Raw genomic sequence first — 21,626 nt, 5'->3', positions numbered from 1 at the left:
CCCCGCCGCCGCCGGACCATCAATCAGCCTGGCCGAGGGCCCAGCTTCCCGCGTCCGCCGCGGGCCCATCCCTCGCCTCGGACTCCTCGGCGGGCTCGCCCGACCCACTTGAGAGAAGCGCCCGCGGCCCTCTCTGCGCGCCCTTGCCCGCCTGCGACGCTCCCCCGCCGACGCCGGAACTCGGGGCTGTGACAGCGGCGACCGGACCCGGGCTGCCGCCGCCGCCCGCCCGCCCGCCTCTCCCCCGATGGTGCTGCGGCCGGCAGCGGCGGTGCCACCGGAGGCGGCCTCGGCCCTGCCCGCGCTGCTGTAGCGGCCGCCATGAACAGTGGCGGGATCCCTTGCTCCTCCCCGGTGGTGGCGGCTGCCGCGGCGGCGGTGGCGGCTGCGGCGGTGGGGCCGCCCCCCGGGCCGGCGGCGGCGGCGGCTCCCGTCGGGGTGAAGCTGAAGTTCTGCCGCTACTACGCGAAGGACAAGACCTGCTTCTACGGCGAGGAGTGCCAGTTCCTGCACGAGGAGCCCGGCGGAGCTTCGGCCGCCTGCCCTGGGCCTCCGCCCCCTGTGGCCCTCGGCGGGCTCCCGCTCGGGCTCCCTCCGGGCCCCGCTGCCCCGGCCGTGGCCGCCTCGCCCGGGCACGTCGGCGGCTACTCCGGGCATGGGGCAGCGGCGCCCGTGGCGGGGCCTAAGAAACCCCCCGAGCTCTTGGGAGGAGGCGCAGGATGCGGCCACGGCGGAGCGGGGCTGGACGGGCCCCGGCTGGCCAGTGAGTGCGGGGCGACGGGGAGCATCTAGGTGGGGAGTGAGGGAGGGACCGGGAAAGGCTCCAGGTGAGTCTCTGGCCCCAGGCCCAGGCCCCACGGCCTTCCCACCGAGGAGCCAGGGCTGTGTCAGTCGAGATGCTCGGGAAGAGGTGGGCGTTAGGAGGGTGGCTCACCGAGGCCGTTTCCCTGCTTCCCCTGAGGGATTGCAAACCTTCGACGTGTGAGGTAAAATGTGTTGAAAACGGGAGAGGGCGAAGCTCTTTAATGCTGCTCCTTCGCCCGCATGGCAGGTAGAGTAAGGGAGGGTCGTGTGAATCCTGATAACAAATAATGTGCACAAACATACACACACACAGATTCTTGGGAAAAAGTAGCAAAAAGAGGTGTGGTGAGATATATATAATGGTAAGGAGATTGGAACTAAGTATGTTGGTGGGGTGTATGATAGAGAGAACGACTTAAAAATAAAACCAATTGCTAAGGAGGATTGTGGGAGACACAATTTCTTGCCCGTTCACAAAATCCAGACAGGATTGATAGTTTAGTGCAGCATCCATATGCTCGGAATCCACCAAGTGTATCCTGGGTTTGGGTTAGTAATCCTGGTCTGTCAGTTTTCCCCGGCTTCTATAATGTGCTTTTCTTTGTGCTGCAATGGAGTGGAGTACTGATTGAGAATATAAGTTGTGAGAACTTGACCTGGCTCCCCCGCCACACTCAAAAGCACCGCTAGCTCCTTCTGCAAGTGTTCCAGATGTGATGCAACAAACATTGTCGTAACACCTCAAGTTATTTGATGGGAAGATGCTGCTAATCAGTCAGCACTATGTAAAAATGAATCAACAAAGCTTGTTGGGAGATATTTTGAAGTGTGGCTTGACGACTTGTCATGCTCTTCCTGTCAACAAAGCTGTAGGTTTCTGTGCTCGCTTCGTGTCAACTTGTGCTTACAGCTCTAGATTTGATCAAATGTTTTAATGTGAACTCTCAATCACCTGCAGACTGTTAGAAGAAATGAATAAAAGGTAAATAAAAATGTTCTGGTTCAAATTTTCAGAGGAATAAATAAAAACAAGAGTTCTTTAGTACCCATTTTCTCATGCACACATTAAACAAAAAGCAGCTGGTACAAATTTCCCTTTTTGGTAAAATGTTCAAGATGAAACATTCCTAAGGAAAGAATCTCTGCAAATATTTGACTGTCACTAGCAGTGTACCTGTCTAATTCAAGCAGGGTAGACTGCAGGTATGACCTGCAGTTACTTACAATTGCTAGAATGGTTGCTTATTTTTAAAATGGGTAGTTTTACATGGATGTTTTCCCCACCGAAAAGTGGCTTTGTGTATTCATCTTGCAGTGGAAGCCCACAGAGAACCTAGGTTTGTGAATCAGTCCAGTGCTTGTATGATCTAGAGCAGGCTTCCTCAACCTCAGCCCTCCAGATGTTTTTGGCCTACAACTCCCATGATCCCTAGCTAGCAGGACCAGTGGTCAGGGATGATTGGAATTGTAGTCTCAAAATATCTGGAGGGCCGAGGTTGAGGAAGCTTGATCTAGAGAGCTGGTGTAGAGACTGAGCTATGAAGTTCATGGTTTGAGTGTTGCCTTTGCCATTGAACTCACCAGGTGGCCTTAAGCAAGCCACTCTGCCTCAGTTGTCTCACCAGCAATATGTATGGTAATACTGATCTACCTTACAAAGTTGTAGTAAGGATAACAACTAAGATAATGCAAGTGACTAATTCTGAACATTTTAAAAATGATGATTTTTCTTGGGTTGCTGGAAATGGGATAGTAGTATGGCTGCTAAACTGACTTTGAACTCCTTTTTTAGGGTTTGAATACTGATTGATTGCTGCCTTGAGGGGATTGCAGAATGGGATTGTGTTGTGGAAAATGTAGTCATGTGAATTGCACCATTCATGCATTCTAGTCTGCTGCCCCATTTTATCCCATAGTTACATATTAGATTCTGCTGACTTGTTTGTGTTACTTCATCTAAATAATAAAGTTTTTAGTTTGCACTCATCAGGTGTCTTCATGGTGATATTCTGCAAATTGGATACAAAAGTGTTTATCTTAATTGGACATAAGCCACACAGTAAGAGAGTTACAATTTAAGAAAAATTAGTTGCATTTTATTGTATTGGTTTTTAGTAAGCTAAAGCCAGAGGTTTCCAATAATCTACAGATCTGCTGTCCTAGAGGAAGTTTGGATGGGGCAGAGGTATCTTTGGTGACCTCCTCCAGCAATTAGTACTCTGTTGCACCCACCCAAATGGAGGTAGTCAGTAGAAACCTGTGAAATCTGGTATTTGGGGGGATAGGCAGGGCTAAGCCACCACAGGATCTACTGGATCCTGTGCCAGGCCTGTTGCTGTCATCTGATGGCAATGGGCTTGATCCAAGCTGCTTCACTGTAGCAGCCTGGAAGCTGCACAACAAAGAGGCATTTCCATTTGCACCATTAAGCCATGCTAATGTCAGCCAGGGTTCTGGATTACAGCCTTAGGTAGGCCACAAGAGCCTAGAAACAAGAACGCTTGCCATCTTTTTGCCGGGCATAGATAACACACATGACAGCAATTGACCATGTGTTGTGCTGTTGCAAACAAGTCTCTGACCACTAAAGAGAAGCTATTGCTTTCTATATGTTATAGCCTATGCCATGTGATTCAAATGCTCTGTGCAGATTACATTTCACATCCGTAATTGTGTGCTGAATTCCTACAAAATTTGCAGCAGCAGTTGTTACTGCATTACACTGTCTTTTCAGAGATGCTGAGATGTCTTGTGCTCAAAAGAGGTCTTGTCATGATAGCTGCATCATAGCCTCTCAGCTATAAAGAGACATATTTTACAGGACTACTTTCAAGGTGTCAGCAACCCAAAAGAACATCTTTGAAATGTGCCAATCAGTTTTTTAGAACAAAAAAAAAGCAGTGCTTGAACTTTGGAGCTGAATTAAGAAAATATTAATATTAAACAGTGCTCTGATGCACCTAAAAATAATAGTACAATACCTGGATCTGGAATGAAATTAATTCTAGCTTTTTATGTTTATATTATTCAGTACAATTATTCAAATTAAATGGATGATTTCAGAAGACGCATCTGTGTATTTATAGACCACCTATTAAAATAGTTGCCAAGGGAGAGAAAACCTGATTATTATTTTTTGCACGCCACCTAAAAAGCAGCTGTTCTGTATCATACCAGTTTGTTTATGATTTAGTGTCTTTAAGGTTAGTTTTAATGTATATAACATTTTTTAAAAATCAACATGGTTAATGCTGAAAGAATAAAAGTTTCTGTTGCTCAAGTGCAGACTGGACATTAATATCTGTTTAATGAGGTTCACTGAGACCTAATCTTATGTACTGTAGATTCCAGTATATAAGACGACTTTTTAATCCCGGAAAAGAGGTTAAAAAGTCGGGGGTCATCTTATACGCTGGGTATGGGCGGCGGGCTCCACTCCGGGAGAAAGCTTTTTCCCAGAGCGGAGCCCACCGCCCGCTGCTGCTGCCCAGCGTATAAGACTGGGCTTATAAGACGAACCCCCAAATTGCAGCTGCCAATTTGGGGGGTCGTCTAATACGCCCAGTCACCTAATACGCCGGAATCTATGGTAGCATGTTTGAAGTAATTTTTTGGAAGGTGTAACATTTGATACTGATTGCTTTTAATTACTGAATCTAATATAATGCTTATATATTAGACTAGATTTGTACAAAGGAAAAACAAGGAAGCAGGACACATTCATTAAAAGTAATTTAAAAATAGACTAATTTTTGTTGCTTTATGAAAACATGTTTTATCACAGCTGCAAGGTATTCAATAATTTTGATTACTCTGGTGCAGTTTGAGAATGTATATTATATGTTCAAGATTGCAACCGTATGTGCAGTTACACTGGAGTAAGTCACATTGAAAGTTTGGGTCTTCTGTATAAACGCACATATGATTGTACAGTTTTTGTACTTCTGATAGAGGTACCATACCAAGTATGTGTGACTGTTCAAGTGTGATTACTTTAGTGATTGATGTATAGTTTCTGTATAAGTACAGTATGCTACATATTTGGTCACTTGGCCTAAATACAAGAAAATATTGAATAGTAAGTTGTGAACCGCTCTTGATCTTCAGATGAATGGCAGTATACAAATTTAATAAATAATAATAAATAATACAATGATGAATGAAAAATATGATAATTTAAATTACTCTAAATGCTGTATGATTTATTTAATGGATAGCAATGCTAGTGACTATAGATTGTAGGTACCCCTGAGTTTTCAGAGTGGGAGGTCTTATAATTTGAATGTATATGAAGATTTGCATTAAGAGAAAATCAGTATTAATGTAGGGAAATAAATAGAAACTGCCTGGTTTTGTTGGGGAAATGGGGAGGAGCAGAAGAAGGGATGATAGAATTAAAACTGGTAGGCAGATGGTAGTGTTTTCAGCTGTATTAACTACTAGAGTAGATGAGTAGACTTCCTCTGTGAAGACAATAATAATACTTTAGACAGGTTAGTTCAAATTTTTCATGGGGCTGACTAAGATATCTGATTGCAAAAGATAATTGAAGACTTAAGGTTTCTGGGAACAGGAGATAATTTAAACTGGCTAGAGAGGTAAATATTGTGTTTTTACTTCAGTACCAGTAAGAGAGAGAGAGCACACCTGTTAAAATACTAGGGCATTGACTGGATAAAGCACTGCAAGAAGTAGAGTACTTATTACTCATCCTGCATGGATGAGTATTTGGGTCAGTCCAGCTTATGTGTTTCACTTTCTACTAAAATTGGTAAGGAGTTAACAGCCACATCATTTGTACTCATTTATATGCAGTTAATTTAAAGCATCCTATACCTCTCTTTGTACAGATGTGAGAATAATACAGTAAATTGATCTAACTGCTTTTATGTTTCTGGCATTTTCCAGCTGGAATTCTTGAGAACTACTGTGACCTAGTTGCTGCTAAGTGGGTCTCTCCCCTACCCCCCAACGAACTGAACAGAAGCATATAGATATGGAACATATCTCCAGTGTATGGTGCAGAATGACTGCTGCAGCACCGTATCATTTAGTTTACCTATCCATAAAAAAATCAATTCGTAACATATTTATGTGTTATATAGAATCAAATTTATCTGTACAGTAGAACCTCGACTTACCACCGCCCCTACTCGCAAACAATTTGACTCGCGACCGTGGCAAACCCGGAAGTAAATACCGGGTTTGCTGTGATTCGTGCATGTGCAGAAGCGGCTTCTGCCATCTGCACATGCACAGAACGGCGCTGCCGCCAAATGCGCACACGCAGAACGGTGCTTCTACCAGCGACCCGAATCGACTCACAAACGGACCTCTGGAATGGATTCCGTACGTGAGTAGAGGTTCCACTGTATTATATTTGAATCCTCACTGTTAGCTCCCTACAGCAGTGGTTCACAAACCCCCAACGCCCCAACCACTTAAACATTGTCAAGGGTGGTCTTGTACTGCTTTTTCTGCTTGTTATTTAGCAATTGTAATGTGCTGTGCTAGACACTGAAGTTGCTGCCTTGGACCACCTGAATGAAGCTTACTGACTGTTCATCTGTGTGCCACAGTTTAGAAACCCCTACCCTACAGTTACTAAGTAATGCTGAAATAAAAAAATTCCTTCCAGTAGCACCTTAAAGACCAACTAAGTTAGTTCTTGGTATGAGCTTTCGTGTGCATGCACACTTCTTCAGATACACGAAAGCTCATACCAAGAACTAACTTAGTTGGTCTTTAAGGTGCTACTGGAAGGAATTTTTTTATTTTGACTATGGCAGACCAACACGGCTACCTACCTGTAAGTAATGCTGGTTTTGGGAGAGGCTCACGCTGCAGTTGTGTAATACTTCCGAGTACATGTGCATTGGACTGAACACTTTACACCTTTAGATGAATTCCTTGCACTGCCTTGTCTATGTTTTACTGGCAAGTAGGCCTTCCATGGGACTTTCAGATATAAGCGGGCCAATAATTGCTGTTACAGGTATTTAGCCCTGATGCATATATACAGGCAACACTCCCCCACTTAAGTGGGGGTTACGTTCCAGGCCCCAACGCGCAAAAGGGAAAATCACGTAAATGGGGAGCACCCTCTGAAAAGACTATAAGCACCAGTTTTTCCCTACTGTACAGCTCTCTCCAATCCAATCCTCTGGGGGAAGGCTGGAGGACGTGCAAAAAGGTGGCTGTGGATGTTGTTGCGCTACCCATGCATCAGCTGTTAGGCAGGGAGGCTAAGCAGCCAAAATAAAGCCCCACTGTGCCTCTGATCTCTTCGGGGCTGCCTCCAACCTCACTGACGCCCTCTTTGGACGTCCTCATGAGCCAAGAGGGCTCTCCAGCTCTTTCCTGGTACTACTCTATTTATTTCCCAATGCCGTGCGTATAAGCAGTTGCATGCGAGTGATCCTGCATACGTGTGGGGATGCCTGGATTTCAACTCATGACACTTTTTGAGAAAGTGGCTTATTTGTATCCCTTAGTGTTCTTTGCCTTCAGTATAATTTTATTTAGTGTGAAACCTTCCCAGTAGCCAGGAATGATTTAATTTTGACTTTCAAAGCACTTCTTAGAGTGTTAAAGGAGAAAAATGAAAGATTTCTTCTGTACAGTTGGTGGGTTACTGTGACACAGAACCTGGTTATGGAGTGAGTAAAAATTGGTGATGTAATGGAAGAGCATGCAGCTCTGGTACTCTTCTCAGAACAGGAATAATGATGTCATCTGCTGGAGTGCCAGGGTCATTAAGGGGCGTTTCTTACTTTGGCAAGTGAAGGAGATTGTAATGGGTCTAGGAATTTTGTGACATTTGTCTGGAGGTAGTTCGAGAATGAGGGAAATAATCATAGGCTGCTTACTACTTTCTTTTTCTTTGATAGGATTCATGCTTCACACCAGTAATTTAAATGACAATGCTTCTTTGCAAAATAGTCTTCATTTCTAATTAAAAATTAAAGGTTGCATTTCAGCTAGTGGAATATTTTATGTTAAAGTTAAATGGTTTAACATGTTGACTCTATGCAGTTAGAAAGAAGCATTGCTGAGTTACCTAGTTTACTTTGGTTCCCAGGAAATTAGGTGCGTAATATAATAATGTAGTGGTCAGTGAGCTTTATTCAGATTATCTGGGGTGTGTAACATTACAGTTAAAAATTCAAGCATCTAGCACGGTGAATTACAGTTGCTAAAATAGGCAGAAAACCTTTAAGTGGTCCTCCAAGACCACCACCAATTTTCAAGAAGCCTATGTGGGAGTGGAATTTGGGAACCAGTTTAATAACGGCACAACACAGCTTCCTGTGCTCTTTGGACTCTCCTTGGGAGTGCGACTGGGGGGCTAGCCATAATGAGGTCCTGAACTTCAAAATTTACCCCCACTCTGCTGTCTGAGATAGATGTTCTAGTGGTGAATGCATAGTTGTCTGAGAGACAGAGGAGGATATGAAAAGAAGCAGAAAAGAAGGTATGTGCATGTACATGTACATACATTATTGTAAAAAAAAAAAAATAGAAATGAATTCCAACTTACATTTGTCCCAAGACTGAAATAGCTCAAGACCGCTGGCTTAAGGCCAGTTGGTGTGGGCTTTTGACTACCAAAATATGAGAATTCTCAGCATTTGGAGGTTTACTAGCTTTCTTTTAGATAAATTCATTTTCCAGGTTACTGGTAGTATAGATTGATCTTGTTTCATATATAGCACTTACCACTCTTGCTCATTTAACATTCCCATATGTTACCCATGTTTGAATGGTAAGGACACATAGAGGACTTGCTCAGTGGCTGCCCACAATGATGGAACTGTTTCCCCAGCATTTCACCAAAGCCAATGTCTGCAGATTTTTTTAAAACTGCAGAATACCGTATTTTTCGCCCTATAGGACACACTTTTCCCCCTCCAAAAATGAAGGGGAAATGTGTGTGCGTCCTATGGGGCAAATACAGGCTTCAGGAAGCTCTGCGCTCCCGGGCTCGGCGCAGCTCCGCGCAACCCTCCAAAGGTTGCGCAGAGCTGCTTGCGCTCCCGGGCGCGCAGCCAGAGCGATGCCGAAGCTGCGCGCAGCTTCGGCATCGCTCTGGGACCTGTTCTGGGGGCTGGGGTTGGGGGAAGCTCGGGCTTCCCCCACCCCCAGCCCCGCAAGCTCCCAGAGCAATGCCGAAGCTGCACGCACCTTCGGCATTGCTCTGGCATCCGCGCCTGTGGGGGGGGGGAATAAATTTTTCCCGCTTTATTCCCCCCCCCCCCCAATCTAGGTGTGTCCTATGGGCCGGAGCGTCCAATAGGGCGAAAAATACGGTATATTTTCTAGGGGGCTGGAGCTAAGCCAATAGGAAGCTACTTAAAATTACTGCCTATTTTGTTTTATATATTCAGTTGCCTATCCGTATAAGCATATTAGTTGTCTTGTGCTTTTAGGATTGGGTGACATACACAATCGTTTAGCATTTAGGAGAAAATGCTTCCCCATTGTTTGTCTTTTTTCAAAAGGCTATAACTGATATATGCCTTATGCTGTTGAAGTGATTTTAATTTAAGGCATCTAAAAGCAATAATTGTCAACTGTCCTCTAACACAGGCTCTGGTTATTTGTAAAATAAGATATATTGAAGAGCTTTGTTTTCACAGTCATATTGGTGGGGCAAAGAACATAAGATGCAGCATTCTTGCTCAATGTAGTGAGTTAGTACAGTGCTGAGGAACACAAATAATGCTCTTGATACAAACATATGGTTGAGGTTTCTAGCAGAAATAGGTCAGCCGTAAGCTCCACATAACCAACACTGTCCCTGCTAAACTAAAAACAATTTCCTCTAGTTATATATGCTCTCCTATTTATTAATGCAGATTTTGAGCGCAGATTGCAAGTAACAAGATTTTGTTAATTTTTTTTCATGCTCTACTCAGCTTGAAAACTGATGTGCTGAAAATATTAAGTTGCTGTTAAAAAAAACCCTGAAAATTGTGTCTGGTGCACTTTCACTAGATTTCACAGCTCTACCGGTTCAGTTTTTTTTAAAAAAAGTGTGATGTAACCTTTCTACAGAACTGAACATTAATTTTTTTCAATCTAGACGGTTACAGACTTCACTTATACTAAAAGTGATGGAGCCAACAATTTCATTAACTAAAGATTCAAGTAGGGCTTCTTAATAAGAACATAACATCTGTTGTTTAATCCCTCTTTGGGCCTGTTAGGTTGTTCTGCCATCTTTGTCATGAGATTAAGAGAAGGTTATGGGTTCAAATGGTCCTCACCATAACTCCTCCCCCACATCCAGAAACTGGTATCTCAATTGGCAGAGCCTATGGGTATTTTAACACATGATCTCCTTACCCAGGATAATGAATCTTGGTGATGAGTGAGACTGGGATAACACCTGAACAGGCTCTTTGTTTCCTTCTCCTGCTGTTGCCTTTTGCTGTACTACTCCAAAACAAGCTCCATTGTCTCATCTGTCTCCCTTTCTTTCTTTAAAACCTACTTCTTCAACAGCACTTCAGCAGGTACCTTCAGTAGCAGGTATTTCCTGAACATTATCTCTTCTGTACATCCTGCCGTTAGCTCTTTCTCACTTTCATTTGCTGTGCTTAGTAGTTAAAATTAACATTTCTACTTTTTCAATACGTGGTAAAAAGTGCATTTCTACTTGAGCCCCTTAAACACATTTCTCACCCTTTACTTAAATTTATATGCACCACCAGTTACATGGTGCATGGTTTTCCAGCCCTTGTTTTGCTTATTCATTTCTACTTGTCCCTGCTGCCGTAGGGACAAGTAGCCCTGGACTACACATAGGGCTGAGATATGGAGGCGGCAGGTTTGCACATGTGTTCCCTTCCTTCACCTGGTTAAAGCAATATTGGTGCTGAGGTGTGTGTGTGTGTGTGTGTGTGTGTGTGTGTGTGTGTGTGTGAAAGAGGCATATGTTCAGGCTGAACATTTTGCTAAACAAAACCCAGCACAGTGTTACCTGTGCATATAACTATTGTTGTGGTAGGGCATTTTGTCATTCGTATCTTGCCCAGCACGGCTGCTTTTCACTCTCAAGTTGGTGAGAAATTGCAAAGTAGTCATCCTTATTTAGTGACCTACCACAGCAGCGTCTTCCTGTTTCACAGAAGTGTGTGTGTGTGTGTGTGTGTGTGTGTGTGTGTATTTAGGCAGGCAGAAGTAAAAACATTACATTACACATATAAAAGATCACATAGAGATCATTACAAAAAAAAAAAAAGCTTCACAGCACCATTAGGGTCACTTTTTAAAGGAAAGGGCTGATTCTGAGAAGCAAAACCTTTTTGCGTCTTACGTTCCTGGGGTCAGGGAAGCAAAGCTGATAGTTTTAAATGATTATTCTTTTTCTTAGTTGCAGGCATGGATGGAGGTGCCCTGGCTGAAGCTAGTCTTACAGACTCCTACTTCAGCACCAGCTTCATCGGAGTTAATGGGTTTGGAAGTCCTGCTGAAGCAAAGTATCCTATGATGCAGGTAATATTTCATTTGGTAAGCAGCTAGGTTAAAATGTACCAAGGATTAAAAATATTTCTGCAGCAAATAAGTTTACTTCTAGCAGTTTTCTGCTAATTTTAGATTTCTCTGGATTGCTGTATTTTATTACTTCACATGGAGCAGCAGTAAATCAACTCTTCCAACCAATCTAGGAATCAACACAGTGTTTCTAGGAGCCCAATGCAGATGTTGAGTTTGCAGAATATCTCCCCTCCTATCCCTAACTGCATGTAAGAGGAAGTGCATGTAAGAGGAAGTGGCTCCAGTAGGAGATCCTATGTGAGTTCCATCATGGAATCTCCTTCATTTAGGAGATGGGAGAAGTACAGTGCCCAATGAGGGAATTCTCAAGCCAGATATTGGTTTCTGATCACTCTGTATGCAGAGGGTTGGGAAAGGAGACATAGTAATTGAAAAAGGCCTTGTAGGTTGCTTAGTTTTGGGGCCGTTTTATTTGTTTCCCAGAGTGCAAATGATGATGCACCACTTGTATACACACACTTTCCATCTGGTTCAGTCTGGGCTTTTTTTTCCTGCCCTTGAGCAGATCTGCAAAAGTGCTAGTTCTCTAACTTAGGAGTACATCCCTCCCAAAAAGAAATTGTCTTGTTGTCTGGTGGTACATAGGGATAATAAGTGCTGGACGTTTGACAGTCTGCTGTTTAGTGGTTAGAGATAAGTTTCTGTAAGAATTTTTTGTGTAATCATGTAGGCACCATCTGGTTTGAGTCTTTACAGCTTTGGATAGTTTTGTTTTTTGAAGGGAGTTGGCACTTATCTTGGCTCACACTGCTTCTAGCTATACCCATCCATTCTAAGATATTGCAAACATTGGAGAGGCAGCAAGAGATGGAGTGCAAGGGTTTATCCAGATCAACAGTTTTAAATATCAATTTGCTACTTATTTGTGGTAGGGGAAGGCACAGTTCATGTTGCATCTCAGAATCTATCAGTATTCACATTACTTTTATATATGTGTGAGCATGTGCATAATCTTGTAAGGAATTAAACAGTGGGGGGCTTGGGTGTGTTTGGTCTGGACTAAAGCCTTTGTCGTCTCATTTTCTGTAAATTTTCCTTTTCCTGCATATAACACACACACCCCCACACACATTCCAACTAAGCATTTATGGCATTGCACCCATCCTTCAAGCAGCTTGTTAAACTTACCTATTTTTTAATAAAAACTATTAAACCTGGCTTTTAGTTCTCCCTGCTCCTATCATAGAATTGTGAAGGGACCCTGAGGGTCATCTAGTCCAACCCCCTGCAATGCAGGCATCTCAACTAAAGCATCCAGGACAGATGGCCATCCAACCTCTGCTTAAAAACCTCCAAGGAAGGAGAGTCTACAACCTCCCAAGGGGAGTCCCTTCCACTGTTGAACAGCTCTTACTGTTTGAAAGTTCTTCCTGGTGTTTAGTTGGAATCTCCTTTCTTGTAACTTGAATCCATTGGTTCAGACCCTACCCTCCAGTGCAGGAGAAAAGAAGCTTGCTCCATCAGGCGTATGACAACACTTTATATTTGAAGATAACTATCATATCTCTTCTCAGGCTAAACATACCCAGCTCCCTCAAACATTCTTCATAAGGCTTGGTTTCGAGACCCTTGATCATCTTGATTGCCCTCCTCTGCACCCGTTCCTGCTTGTCAATATTCTTCTTAAATTGAGGTGCCCAGAATTGGACACAGTATTCCAGGTGTGGTCTGATCAAGGCAGAATAGAGTGGTACTGTTACTTCCCTTGACATGGACAGTATACTTCTGTTGATGATGCAGCCTAGAATAGCATTAGTTTTCCATCCACGCAAATAAGATCATGTGGGTTTGAAGGTGCACTCGTGCAGTTGTGCATTTCCAGTGTTTATCCCTGAAAACTTGTAAAACACACACACACACACACACACACACACACACACACACGCAAAAGCCTTCATTTCCAGGGGCTGGGTGTACATGTGTACAGGAAATGCGGAAAGACTTGTGAAAGGACAGTGACAGATAAAAATGAAATGAGAAATGATGACTGCCAGTGCGGACATACCCTAAAGAAGAGGACATGAAATCCTCTGAAAGGAGAGGTAAATACAGTTGCATTGAGGATTTAGAATAGGGAGCCAGTTCATAAAAAGTACACAGAAGGATATACTGCATCAAGTAAAAACACAATTTTTGGAGTTTGATGTTACAAAACTGGTACCACACTACATCCTGAGGCTGGCTAAATCATCTTAGATCATCCATTTAACTAAAGCCATTTCTTCCTCCCATCACATCACTGCTTCCCTCTGCTAATATAAGGAGAAAAGTAGGTTGTTACGTTGCTGACACAAAGATTCCCAATATGACTTTGGTTTATTCAGATAGCTTTTTGCCTTGTTATTCAGACAGATTTGTCCTTTAGCAGCAGAGACTCGCAGCTTTTTAACAGACCTGTGATAAAGTCTCTAGGGTGTACTATGTCACTAGCTCTGACGTTGGTTCATAGATCTACCCAGTAACATCAGTGAGGTTGCAGATTCACCATTGGTCTGATTTCTGAGACAAATGTATGCTGATTGGCTAATTACTTCATGCTTTCTTGCTTGTTGCTACTTGGTGGATCTGCTTTGCATTAAGGTTGCATCAGGGCAAATGTATTGTGTTTTGTGTAATTTTGTTCTTAATTTCATGTTTCTGTGCAGACTGAATTTTCAGAATTTTGTTCTCTAAAATATTTGTTCACTCTCTACCTAGATTGTTTGCCCTGTATGGTTAAATACAGCGAGGGCTAGAAATCTGATATCACAGCTTACTGTGTTTGAATAGAAAGATAATATAAAGTAGGTGATTGTCAATTCAGTACTAATGTCAGTAATTTCGTTAGTTGAATTGGCATAAGCAGTCTGTAGTGTGTAGCAGTAATTTTAGATGATCTCAGTTGGAATGCAGGTTTTATATTGGATTTATGTGCCCATAACACTGACCATTTGGTGACTTATTTGGGAGTGTAAGGCCACTTAATTGATAGGTAATACTGTTTTGTAGCTGAAAAGGGACTGGTGTGAGTTTTCTGTCATAGATTACAGGATGGTGGGTAGGGGAAGAAAGACAGCAGCAGAGCCATGACCCATAGTGAGAGTGGGTTCTACTTATGTGGTAGTGGCAGGCAATGTTCCCAGGTGAGACCTTACTGTTTCTGAGAATGAGTGGCAAAGTAAGAATTCACCTCTCGGACTAAGGGATACAAGGCTAAGAACGCAGGGGAAAGAGAGGCCACTGTTTCCGGAGAAGCAAAATATTGGGTGTGCTATGAAAGAGTCTGCAGGTAGGATATGCTTGGGTGTGAAATTGAGGTGTGAAATTGAAAGATACTGGGAGGGTTGGTCTTGTGTGGGTTTTGCAAGTTTTTTTGGGCTTTGTAGAGTCTAAAATGAGACATACTGTACGCCACGTTGAGACTTCTGGATAATGCATCCCAAAGTCAGTTGACGTTTTTACAAGTGCCTACTGTACTCCCAAGATTTAAGCATTTTAGAAGTCTTAATTTTAAGTAGTCTTTGCAATAATTTTATTTAGATTTGACTGCTTAATAATACTGAATAGGAGAAATTATGACTTTTTCCTCTACCGAAGAGTGAACCCCAGAAAGATTTGCATCCTTGAAATAATTTGCTCTTTCATATGACATATCTCATTTTCACATGACATATCTCATGTCTCTAATATGGCTTGTTCCGTAACATGCCTTTTTCTATGGTCACCTAATGACTGCTGATAGTGTCTGCATTTCAAATAATAATCTGATGTTATGGAATAGCAGCCTGGCCCTATTGCATAAGAAGGCACTTTCAGACCCTGAGTCTGCATGCAAGGTGGGGTGAGCAGGATAAGGAAGTATCGTACAGTAGTACAGTGGTGCCCCGCAAGACGAATGCCTCGCAAGACGGAAAACTCGCTAGACGAAAGAGTTTTCCGTTTTGGAGGTGCTTCGCAAAACGAATCTCCTATGGGCTTGCTTCGCAAGACGAAAATATCTTGCGAGTTCCTGCGGGGTTTTTTTCCTCCTCCCCCCCTTTTTCTAAGACGCTTATCCGCTAAGCCGCTAATAGCGCTAATCCGCTAATCCGTCAATGGGCTTGCTTTGCAAGACGAAAAAACCGCTAGACGAAGAGACTCTCAGAACGGATTATTTTCGTCTTGCGAGGCACCACTGTAGTAGTTGAAACATCCTCATCATCATTACTCACCCTGTACCCTAAGGTACCAAGGCAGATGTCAAAAAAATGTTTGATATTTTGGAATGTGTGTGTAAACTTCTGCAAGAAAAGTAGTTGGTAAAACATATATTTGCTGAAACCACCCTTATTCTTTTTCACAAGGGTTGTTCTTCTCTATGAGAAATAATTCTACTTTAATGCTTTCTATCAATTTACCTAGAATCTAAGCTAACTGTCCTGAAATGTGTTGACTTCTCCTGTCTCAGTTTTTTTAGCTGCTTTATGATGGCCATTTCCCAGTTTTCCAGTAAGAAGGTTGATTTTCCTGCCTCATTGTGAACTTTTGTTAGGATATCAGCAATGTTCACATAGATGAGTCCTTGAGCTGTAGGGTGTATGAACATTAGAAAAGTGAGCTGGATCAGACCCAGCAGCCCATCTAGTCCAGCATCCTGTTATCACAGGGGCCAAGTGGATGCCTGTGGAAAGTCTGAAAGCTGGACCTGAGGAGAACAACTCTCTCCACACTTGTGATTCTCAGCAACTGACATTATGCCTCCAACAGTGGAGATCGAACCTACAGTAGTCATCGGCTAGTAACTGTTGATATCCTTATGCTTCATGAAAGCTGTCTGGTGATGCATTTAGTATTTGTCAGTTAGCTGTAGAACTTCACCTCTGTTTGATTCAATTCTTCAGATGTTAGCCCTGAAAAGATAGGTTCAGGCATGGGTATCAGTCAAGCATTTTCAGCAGTGAAGGCTGATGCAAAGATATAAGCTTCTCTGTAATCACCCTGTTCTCCCTTAGCTTCTGTTTTGTCATCTAACAATCCAACTAGCTCCCTGGCTGTCTTAAATGTTACAGCAAGCCTTCCAAAGTTGAGGAAGAATCGTTTGGGTCTTCCTTTATTTACATTGTCTGCAAGGATAATCTATATTGTAAACTATAAACTCTGTGAATTAACTAATTTTCACATACTGGTTATTTTGAATATTTTTAGATAATTGGGGAGTGGGAAACACATTATACCAGTCATTTTCTACATATTATCAAGCCTTTTTGAGCCAAAGAAACAATAACTTGCTTTTTCTTTAAAAAAAACTGCATTGCTTTATCAGCATAGAATTGCAGAATAAACATAGCTCTGTTCAAGGACCAATGATTTGAGAAATTGCTAATTAGTACTTTTCTGGCTCTGTGTTGATTGGATAAAACTGTTAAACTTAATGAGAGCTATATGTGTAGAAAGTTGTTTTAAAGAAAATAAGACCCCTTAAATGTTGGATCTTATATTTTGCCTGTAGCATCTGAATGATGGGCATTTTTTGAGGTTTTATTGTTTTTAGCCTGAAATCTAAATAGGCCATTATGACCTATTTGGATCCATAGCAACAGTGTGTTGCATCCTGAATCATACAAATTCAGAAGGATCAACATGGAAGTGAGCGGTGTCTGTATGGAAGTTAAGAAAAGGGTTTGTGGTTTAGTTTTTTGATGCAGATTTTTTTTTTACAGTATATGCTGACTAGTGGTGAACACTCTTGTCTTTTACTCTGATAGTCCCAAAGAGTTCTAACTCTCTTAAAGTCCAGATCTACTTTCATTAGGATTCTAGGCCCCATTTTTCAACTCTGTTTTGATAAGGGAGTGTCCTTGGCTCAATAGAAAGTAACACATACCCCCAACACAATTTCAGGAGTCTCACTTGGCCTTCTGTTGAACCTGTCTTCTTTTTATCTGGGTACAAGCAACCCCTGATTTGTGTGGGGGATGCGTTCCGATTCATCACGCACAACGGCATAGCCTGCATAAGCCTGCTTGGCCTCTTCCGCCCCCACCTCCACTTCACCCCCTTTTCCAGCCACTTCCAGGTTACTGTGATGCTTGCATGTGAGGTTGCGCACATATTGAACACCTGTACAGTGGTACCTCGAGTTAAGAACTTAATTCGTTCCGGAGGTCCGTTCTTAACCTGAAACTGTTCTTAACCTGAGGTACCACTTTAGCTAATGGGGCCTCCCACTGCTGCCGCGCCACCACCATGCGATTTCTGTTCTCATCCTGAGGTACAATGGTGCCCCGCAAGACGAATGCCTCGCAAGACGGAAAATCCGCTAGACGAAAGGGTTTTCCGTTTTTGAGCTGCTTCGCAAGACGAATTTCCCTATGGGCTTGCTTCGCAAGATGAAAACGTCTTGCGAGTGTTCCGATTTTTTTTCCGCTTTCCCCCCCCTTTTTCTAAGCCGCTAATAGCCTTTTAGCCGCTAAGCCTTTAATAGCCACTAAACCGCTAATAGCGCTAATCCGCTAGGGTTGCTTCGCAAGACGAAAAAACCGCTAGATGAAGAGACTCGCGGAACGGATTATTTTCGTCTTGCGAGGCACCACTGTAAAGTTCTTAACCTGAGGTACTATTTCTGGGTTAGCAGAGTCTGTAGCCTAAAGCGTCTGTAACCTGGGGTACCACTGTATATCGGTTGTTGCCTGTACTTGTAATGGATTCAGGGAAGTTTAGGATACATATCTGTCTACTGATACATGGGATTTGTTTAGGCAATTTTCACTTATTCCTCCTCCTCCCTGTGACCCCTGAAAAACCTCTTCAGTAAATTAGGGGATCCTCCAGAATTGGAAGCAAGAATTAGCAAAACTTTCCCCTCCTCCAGCACGAGCTTTTCTTAGTTTAGAGTCACATCTGTGGAACGGAAACTCTGGATCCAACTCGATGTTTACACAATGTTCTTGGCTAAATGAAAATCAGTGTTTACTTGGTATGACTTTATATTAAATGTTTTAATTAGTAACTAAATGCTTCCTATAGCTTTTTATTTGGACACACCAATTTGTGGAGTCACAGAAAGCTAACACTTTGATTAGCATTATATTTAACCATATATTTATTCATCAATTTTCAGTGTATGGGCTAAAACTGCACATGATCCCTATTGTTGTATTCACCATGCAATTTTTCTTTTTCTTTTTCTGCAGAGAATGACAAATAGCAGCAGTTCCCCTAGCCTTCTTAATGACAGTGCCAAGCCCTATGCAGGCCACGGTAAAAAGTTGACTTTCTTAACATTATTTTTTTTTAATATTTAACAATATGTTTATGTTAATATTTAGCAATATTTGTTAAGCTATTTTTATGGGGGCAAAGCTTTCGATCTTTAATGTGGTTGCAATATCTTTAGATTCTTATCTTGATTTTATTTAAAGTGTTTGTATCCTGCCTCTTTCAACAAGTGAGCTCAGTTTTAATTATCATTAATGCTTATAATCACCATTTTGTTTTGCTTGCTTTCCATATGTTACTGTGCAACATGTGATATTTAAAAAAAAGGCAGATAAAATATTTGAACAAAATTCTTGGGAGCAGTCTTTGGCCAGTATTCAAAGAGTTACTTGAGATAAACCTGAGGGCTTGGGCATGCACTGAGAAGTTGCTGTAGTTAAGAGCATAGGCCCTACCTTCATATATTACATTTTAGAGCCACATAGTAAATCTGCTTTCAAGCAAGACATATTTCCTAAACAGTCATCCATTTTGGTTGAAAATGGAAAGCTATTTTGGTTCTTGTGACCATCTTTTCTAGATTCATCTCCGTTGGGGTTTAGGCCCAGCTGTATATGATGTATGGAGGATGGCAGCACAAGAGAGAGCCTTTTCTGTGGTGTCTCCCCATTTGTGGAATGCTCTCCCTTGGGAGGCTTACCTGGTGCCTACATTTCATATATTACATATATTCTCTGCAACCAGTGCTTTGGCTGATTACCATTCTATGGCCTTTTAAATGTAATTGTGGGAGGGGGTTTATTAGTTTGTTTCTGTTTTATTATGTACTTTGTGTTATCATTTTGTATTTTTACGTTGTGAACCACCCTGTGATCTTTGGATGAATCAATCAGTCAGTCTATCTATCTATCTATCTATCAATCAATCAATCAATCAATCAATCCAATATTCCTTTCCCCCTGGGCATTTCATTAAAATAATTTAGGAGGCAGACTATTGTAGTCATGGGCATCCCTTATAATCTGTTTGTATTTTAATGAAATATAATAATCACCTATGCAAGTGTTTATGTTATAGGTGTAGCCAGTTCTGGCTGTAATCCTTTAAGCACCTGTCCATGGGAAACATGTGCCATCAAGTAGCTATATGAATTTACATGCTAACTTTTCTAACAATTCCTACCATCAGTGCTAGGAACCTTCAGCTGTGCTTTTCCATATGGGAGTCACTTATAAGTAAAGAAGGAAGATTTTAAGGGATATGTACATTAATTTTGAGAGCTTAAGATTGCAGAGGACATAATGCAGAATTATCTGGTAGTTGAGAAACTTCAACTTAAAGCACACACAATTGTGAATTAATTAACATATGCCAATGCTAAGTTAACTTCTGATTTCAATAGGACTTAAATGCTGATATTGATAAAACATAGCCTCTATACAAGTAATCTCCTAAACTAGCCCTTGTATTCCAAAATCCAAAGAAACTGATAAGCACCACAGTTTTACAGGGCATAGTGATTGTTAACAGAGGGGGAAAGTTAATTCTACTGAACAGGCACAGTTCCTTAGGCACATGCCAAATTATTTTCTGGCTCTACTTTGCAGATTTCAAACACTAACAATGTTATTATATTATATTTAAAATATATTATTATTTTATATCTGTATGTGTTTTGTAACCTTTTTTTCCAGATTCTCTTACTTCACCTGGTTCATCCTTGTTCAACGACTTTGCTGCCCTCAGCTTATCTCAAAGGAGAAAAGTAGGTACTGCCAGAGTTTCTAGATAACAAAAGAGCCACTTGCTTTATTACATACAGCAACTGAGAGCTTACAGAGTAGCATTAATTAGATATATGGCCATATGTAATGCACATTTCTGGGCATGCATTTCAGTTCATTTACACAATTTCTTGTAATTGTCCAGATCAGTGCACTCTAACTTGATCCTTCCCCTCACAATACAAGCAATGCCTTTCCACAATGTTCTATTCAGTGCAGTTTTTTTTAGAAAAAGAGGTGTCGGAACTCACCATGAATGCCTCCCTTGTTCTCTTATAATGGCAATGGCACTCACCTGAGAGGTGCCGGAACTGAGTTCCGGCTGAATAAAAGCCCTGGTTCTATTGCAATTTGTGGTAAAGACAACATCTTCAAATAGGTGTCTATCAACCTTTATTCCAAACAACTCTTGATAAATCCACTGTTTAAGGAGAAAACTTCCTGCAGTAGTCACATTACATAGAGCCATGAAAAATCTGTAAACCATAGACTGAGTAGCTTTTACTCTACCCCTGCAGAGAATTTAAAAATTGTGATCATTAAATGTCCCCCAACTTATCAAAGCAGTCACTTTCCCTTTATTGAACTTCTGGAGGTTTCTGTTGTAAAATTTTCAAGGTTAGTTAGCTTTTCTTTGCTTGTGAAAATTGCAATAAGAAACCAACATTTACAATTTAATATTATGCCATGTCCTTTTTATTGCTTTCCCAAGAAACAATCTTTTATGTGCCACTTCATTAAATGAATGCTGTTCTTTGTTGATATTGAAGACTTCTGATCTCAAGACTTCACATTACAAAAAAAAATATGAGTTAAGACTTTTTTGTCTTCCCTAGGCAAGGTTTGACAAAGTCTGGGACATTGGCCAAAACTGATTGGTCCCCAAGCACCTTTTCCCTTACTCTTTTCGGCTGTAATATATTAAAGTACAGTGTAAAAAAAATGGTTCATTCTCAAGGGAACCAACGTTTAACAGTACAATTAGCAGAAGATTTTTATTGGCTGAATAGAGAATAACAAATAATTTGACTGCTGTCACAAACCGAAGTGACTTTTGGGCTTCTTGTTCTTTGGGTTGATACAGGCAGTAGTTTGTTTTAATGCCCCACTGTCCTATCTGTGTATATATAATTTTGCAGGTTTTTGGAGCATTACAAAAACAAGTTTGATTTTTAGCAAAGACATATGGAGGGGAAAGGCAAGTGTGTCTGTGCAGATGGTGATTGCTTTATTATAACTTAAGGGAACACACAAGGCCACTAACAGGGTTTTCATCCCATCTAAAAGTATGTGAAGGCA

At 41.7% G+C, this 21,626-nt stretch overlaps 1 protein-coding gene across 2 annotated transcripts in view; it reads left to right on the top strand.

Annotated features, from left to right (window-relative positions):
- The first annotated feature begins 306 nt into the window (after nt 1-306).
- Nucleotides 307-21,626, top strand: part of PAN3 (poly(A) specific ribonuclease subunit PAN3) — a 57,582-nt gene continuing 36,262 nt past the window's right edge. For both annotated transcript variants that reach the window (XM_081197909.1, XM_081197908.1), the window contains exons 1-4: nt 307-763; nt 11,183-11,304; nt 18,519-18,585; nt 20,238-20,308. In XM_081197909.1, coding sequence (XP_081054035.1) covers nt 322-763; nt 11,183-11,304; nt 18,519-18,585; nt 20,238-20,308 — 702 coding nt within the window. In that variant the 5' untranslated portion in view covers nt 307-321. The remainder of the gene's footprint in view (nt 764-11,182; nt 11,305-18,518; nt 18,586-20,237; nt 20,309-21,626) is intronic.

The sequence above is a fragment of the Podarcis bocagei genome, assembly GCF_964188305.1.
Source record: "Podarcis bocagei genome assembly, chromosome: 6".
Taxonomy (NCBI): domain Eukaryota; kingdom Metazoa; phylum Chordata; class Lepidosauria; order Squamata; family Lacertidae; genus Podarcis; species Podarcis bocagei.
This window is presented reverse-complemented; position numbering and strand designations above follow the sequence as displayed.